The sequence below is a fragment of the Chanodichthys erythropterus genome, chromosome 14 (assembly GCF_024489055.1).
Source record: "Chanodichthys erythropterus isolate Z2021 chromosome 14, ASM2448905v1, whole genome shotgun sequence".
In the NCBI taxonomy this organism is placed as follows: Eukaryota; Metazoa; Chordata; class Actinopteri; order Cypriniformes; family Xenocyprididae; genus Chanodichthys; species Chanodichthys erythropterus.
In genome coordinates this window covers 4,971,805-4,977,498 of record NC_090234.1, presented here as the reverse complement: position 1 = coordinate 4,977,498, position 5,694 = coordinate 4,971,805, and the positions used below count along the sequence as shown (strand labels likewise).

Genomic DNA, 5,694 nt, shown 5'->3' with positions numbered 1-5,694 from the left:
GAACGCTAAATAAAGTGATCGGGTTAATGTGTGAGCGTTTGTCACAAGTTTCAAATCAGTATTGATTTTTTTTTTTTTTTTTTATCGTAAGCTGACTTTTTTGTTATTTTTATTTATCCATATAGCTGCCTGTTACCATGCCAGGTTATTTCCAAATTATTATTATTATTATTATTATTATTATTATTATTATTATTATTATTATTAGGTTATTTTTTTAATTGGTTGGTGCTGTTGGTTCAAGTTGTAACTGCAGAATTGATATTGTCACGTAATATTATATTAAATAACGTAATTTGAACTTAACTTTTTGTGAATTGACGCCACTTAGGGACGGTCCATCATTTTTTCCCCCTCCCAAATTAAGCCAGTTGAAAAACATGGGATGATGTGAATTATTCTGGCCCACCCACACTTTTAGAGGCCCACCCACCATCCACTTTCTGCCTCCGCCACTGCACGTGATTGATGACGTTTGAAGCTTCAAATGTCATGTAGTATCGGAGAGTCGAGACAGCTGGTTTGAAAAAATTGGCGCTTCAGCTGCATAAAGGATAATGCATTTAATCATGTTTTATTGATTATATCTAAAGATATTTTAAAATGAACAAAGACATTTGCTTTACTGTTTCAACCCCCTCTCTCTTGCTACAAGGGCCATTTGGAAGACACAAAGGTGCTGATAGTGATCAAGCCCTGTAGGCCAAGATGTATGTACATTGGGGGTCAACAAATGGTCACACCTTTAGTACAGTGGGGGAAGTTTTAATCTTCTGATTGGTCAGTTTGAATGTCTCACATTTGAGTTTTGGTCACATGGTCAAGGAAGGGATAAAAGAAGATTGTATAGCATATAGCGACATCTGGTGGTCAGACTTATTTTCTTCACCATATCTAAATCGTCGCGGAGCAGATCTACGGTTCGAAAAAGCATGTGACCAAAGTTTCGTAAGGCTGTGACATACAGAATCACTCGTGTCTTGAATCAGTCCTATCTAATCTGATGAAATCTCATCTAAATTAATTTGTGACAATGAGATCACCACTCGTGTGATGTGTAACCTGGTCAACAGATTCACATATTGATCAATAATATATACAATGATGTGATCATAACTGACATGAGTGGCTAAAAAAATATTTCAGGTGAGCTGTTTAAGCATTTTCCTAGAAAATAAAACACAGTTATGAAGAAAACACTTAATGCATTAAGACACTGATATTAAATGACCAAAGATATGCAGACAAGCAGGTCAGGCCGAATATGAAGGCAACGCGCTTTCAACGTTCAGCGTTTTCCACTTATAGAAAACCATTATAAACGCTTAACATAAAAATATTGTCCTTCCACTTTGTTTACGTTGCCATTGTCTTAACAAATGCTGTTGATAACAAGAAAATGTGTGAGAAAATAGTTTCTTCCTGGTTGTTGTTTTAGTAGGATTAAGCCACGTAAAGCGTTAATGTCCAGCGACGTGGCCGGACCGCATTGCTTTCAATGAGAATAGAGAAATATTTCATGTCAAACCTCCACTGAGGGAAAGGGCATGGGAATTTTGTCTTCATGAAAATCACATAGGCCTATTCGTGTATAATTTTGTCATCATAGCAAATGTTGGTAGTATTTTCAATTTGAACAGCATAGCCTATAAAGTGACTCATAATCCCAAAAAATCTCAATATAAAACAATATAAAATACCTAACATTGAGAGACAAAAAAGTCACAGTAATTTAGATGTCTATGTTTTGGCCTTTATTCATTTAAAACTCGATAATGTTAGAGCGCTAAACAAGAGGCTATAAGGTTTAGAAATGTAATGTTTAGGTTAAAATATAAATGTAAAAATAATAATAATAGTAATTTAGCGAATGAAAATTAATCAATGTAATTTAGGCAGAATCAGGGTCCATGTATCCGTGTGACCGTTTTGGTCATTCGACTTTCCTTTTAGAAACGGGTATTAAAAAACAAAAAAAAAAGAGTGGCTATTTGATTTTCGTTTTAAAATACAAAAACTACAATTGAAATACAACGCGTTTTTCTTTTTCATGGTCAAAAACGGATGAGCAAAATTTTAAAAATAGTTTGATTTTCATTTTATATTTCAAATAACAAAAAAAAAAAAAATCACCAGAAAACAAACGAAAAAATATAAAAAGGGTTTTTATATTCCGAGACCGGATGTGGTCATTTACATGACAAGAGCGCCAAATTTGACATTGTGCCAATGTTGTTTTAGCCCAGACTAAAATGTCTTTGGAACCATAGCCTACTCAGTTATGATATTAGATATGGCAAAACAAGGCCTGTCATCTGCAGAAATCTCTGCGCGGATATCACACGAAAGTGGGGGAGCAAGAGGATGTTCTGCAAGAAATGTGAGGAGATTTTGCGCTGAAAATGGCTTAAATCTGATGGGACTCCCCGACGCGCATTTGGAGTTAGTGGTGGCAAAAGCTATAACCAAGGTACGTACTTGTTATAGCTCCCCGTTTTTAGTGTGTGTGTGTGTGAAAAAGAAAGAGTGTGAGAACTAACATGTAGGCCTATATGGACACACATATGTCCTGCATCCCCAAAGGGTCTTCAACTGGCATCTTTTATGCCCGCTTATTACAAATAGTAAATAAATCACACTAGCCTCAGCCTACCATTATTTGTAAGTAATCACTGTCAACATAATCCTTACAACACTGACAAATCCCTTAACACAGACATACACATGCTGCACTGTCTAATGGCATGATAAACATATATCAGCTGGTATGATTTTGGAAACTGGAAATCATGTTAATTTGTTATTTTCTAGACGGGACCTACATATGGAAGAAGGATGATAATGGGGTATCTCGTCATGAAAGGAGTGCATGCTGCAGAGACTCGAATTGGAACAGTGCTCAGAACTATGCATCAGCCTTACCATGAAGCAAGATGTCAGGTATGTACTGTCTCATCATTAATATTTTACATTATCAAAATTCCAATTTATGTTTAACTATGAGCTAATGTGTATTTTTATATGGTTGTTTAGCTGCAGTTACTTAGCTTGTCTAAGATTAAAAAAAACCTTACACAATTGTATAGTATAATCAAACCAAATACCCTAATTTTTATTTTATTTATTCATTATAATTATTTATATTAATTTATTTGACAGGGACAACACAAATAGGCATCGTTACATTTAGAAAACCTGCAACCGATGCAGTGTATAAAGGACTAATGGGATTTTGTATATGAAATAGTTTCAGTACATTGTTTATCTATTTTTTTTCAGGGTGCCCGCAATCTCAACCCCACACCATATCAAGCTGGTTACATGGGCCATAAGATCCATATGGACCAAAACGAAAAACTGGCTATGTTTGGGGTCACCCATGTTTTAGCCATTTATGGCTTCAGTAAAAAGGTTGTTGCTCATTCTACAATGCCTATAAAAAACAACCTTGCCATCTATGAAGATGTTTTCAGGTAACAGCCTATGTCTTGTTGTGGACACTAAAGGGATTGCATACACACGGCTAAGAATGTGACTAAACTGTTGAACACCTACATTGTTATGAACCATATTATACAGAAAATAACTGATTTGGAACAGTTACGTTTAAAAAGTTTAAAAAAAATTGACTTTTTCATCCAATAGGCCTGCAGTACTTGAATATGGTATATGGGACCAGGTGCGAGTAGATCATGGCAAGGAGTTTTATTTGACACTCTTCATGCAGGAGCTGCTGACATCTCATCGCCATAATCAGGAGAGAAGGCCTTATTTACAGACTTGTAAATTTACTGTTTACTTGCATACATGACAAACTGTCTTTACATTTCTATGTTTTCTGAATTTTTGGGTAAACATCCCTTTAAATTAAAATCAAAATTAACCTTGGCCAAGAACAGACTTTTTTTAATCTGGTTACATCTTAACATTAAACAACTGCTGAAAAAAAAAAAAAAAACCACACTGGACTTTATTCAATACTTTAAATTCTAGTTATGTTTTTTTTTTTTTTTTTTGTGCATAATGACTGCTGGGTTGATACATTTACAGATTTACTGGGAATTCTGCATAATTATTTTTCCCCAAATGGGCCATAACATATTTTTCATTAACCACCACAACAGATTGACTGATGAACCTTTGTTGCAAATTCAGAATCATATAGTTGAACGAATCTGGCCTGAAGTCAACAATCGTGTCAACTATCCACTGAAGACAGCTCTTCTGCAGTTGGTGGATCAAGAGGAAATAGACATGAACGACAGCCTTGTGAGATACTGTGTGTCAAACCTGACTGGCCAGTTGTGCCAGATTGGTCTTACAAGGCTGGTGGAGTCATGGAATGGTCACCGAATTCCAGGTGAAATAAAACAGTGTTGCAAAGATTACAATAATCACAATAAGCATTCATAAGTTAAGAAGACCAACAGTCTGTTCTTTATTTTACAGGTAAAGGTATACCAAAAGACTTGACTGGCCGTGGATGTCCCAAAAAAATCCCACAGGAGCTACTGCCTCATTCAGTTGTTGCAGCAGACCTTTACAGCCAACAGCTGGGATCCTCACTGACCACACATTCAACTTTTGGAGCTGATCCATTTTCAACTGAATGCTACTCCTCTTCAAAAAATCTCAGAACAGAAAATGCTTCTGACAAACCATTAATTTCAAATATGTTGTTGCCTGTGGTGTTCCCTCTACATTTTGCACAGTACACAGAGGTCTCCTGCCACTGTTCCACACATGTTTTGCAGCCAATAATGCTTTGGCAACACTGTGTGAAAACTGGCTCCTCGATGAACTCTAAAAAATAAAAATAAAAAAATAAAATGAGAACAACTAGTCAGTCATTCTCTGTGTTTGTCTACTACCTGCCCTTAAAATGTTCTTGATGTACTGGGTAACAGTGTTTCCTTATATTTAACTTTAATGCTTTTAAAAATGTCTGTTATTGTATCATTACACCATGGGATGTTACAAAAGTGCATCAGTACATGTAATTAATTGTAGTGGATGAGACACAGCTGACCTTGGTTAGAGAATGTAATAACATACTGTATGTGTATTTGGAAATCTCAAACTCGGGCACAGACTACACAAAATGGATCCAAAATGATTTCACATGTGGGACAATTAACATTTATTGGGATACCTACTCATACAAACAACACAGCAGAACCCTTACTTGATGGTCTGTAGCTGGGAAGGAGTCAGGATGACTCTTTGAGTAGCAGCCAGATTGGTGAGCTCTCGGATTGCTGCAGTGACATGTGGTAGGCTCTGTGATGCCAGTACAAGCTCTTCTATTTTCTCAGAGACCTCTCCAATGCCTGCAGCATCTTCATCTTTTCGGCTGCTACAAGGAAAAACAATGGATAAAAGCAAGGCTTTTAGTGGTTTTAGTAGTGGTGGGCTAAAAGCCTAAACTTTTGTTGGAAAAATTAGAAAAGGAATAAATAAATAAATAAGGCTTTTTATTTATGAATGTAGCTTGGCCAAGTCAGGGCTGCTGCTTATGAAATTTATTCATTTAAAACAAGACACTTGTCTCACACACAAGCTCAATTTCCCTGATTATGGGAATATGTTAACAGGCTCTCAGTTACTTTGCTGTGTTAATGTATAATGTATAAACCCTGAGATCCAAAAAAAAAAAAAATTGTGCCAAACATTATAAAAGCCACTGTAATACAG

The 5,694-nt window shown here is 35.9% G+C and overlaps 1 protein-coding gene across 1 annotated transcript; it reads left to right on the top strand.

Annotated features, from left to right (window-relative positions):
- The first annotated feature begins 2,293 nt into the window (after positions 1 to 2,293).
- Positions 2,294 to 4,814, top strand: LOC137036180 (uncharacterized). Its single transcript, XM_067410218.1, has 6 exons — positions 2,294 to 2,470; positions 2,812 to 2,940; positions 3,280 to 3,473; positions 3,646 to 3,793; positions 4,156 to 4,360; positions 4,450 to 4,814. Exons 1-6 carry the CDS (start codon positions 2,294 to 2,296, stop codon positions 4,812 to 4,814), a joined length of 1,218 nt encoding a protein of 405 aa, XP_067266319.1.
- The last annotated feature ends 880 nt before the right edge of the window (positions 4,815 to 5,694 follow it).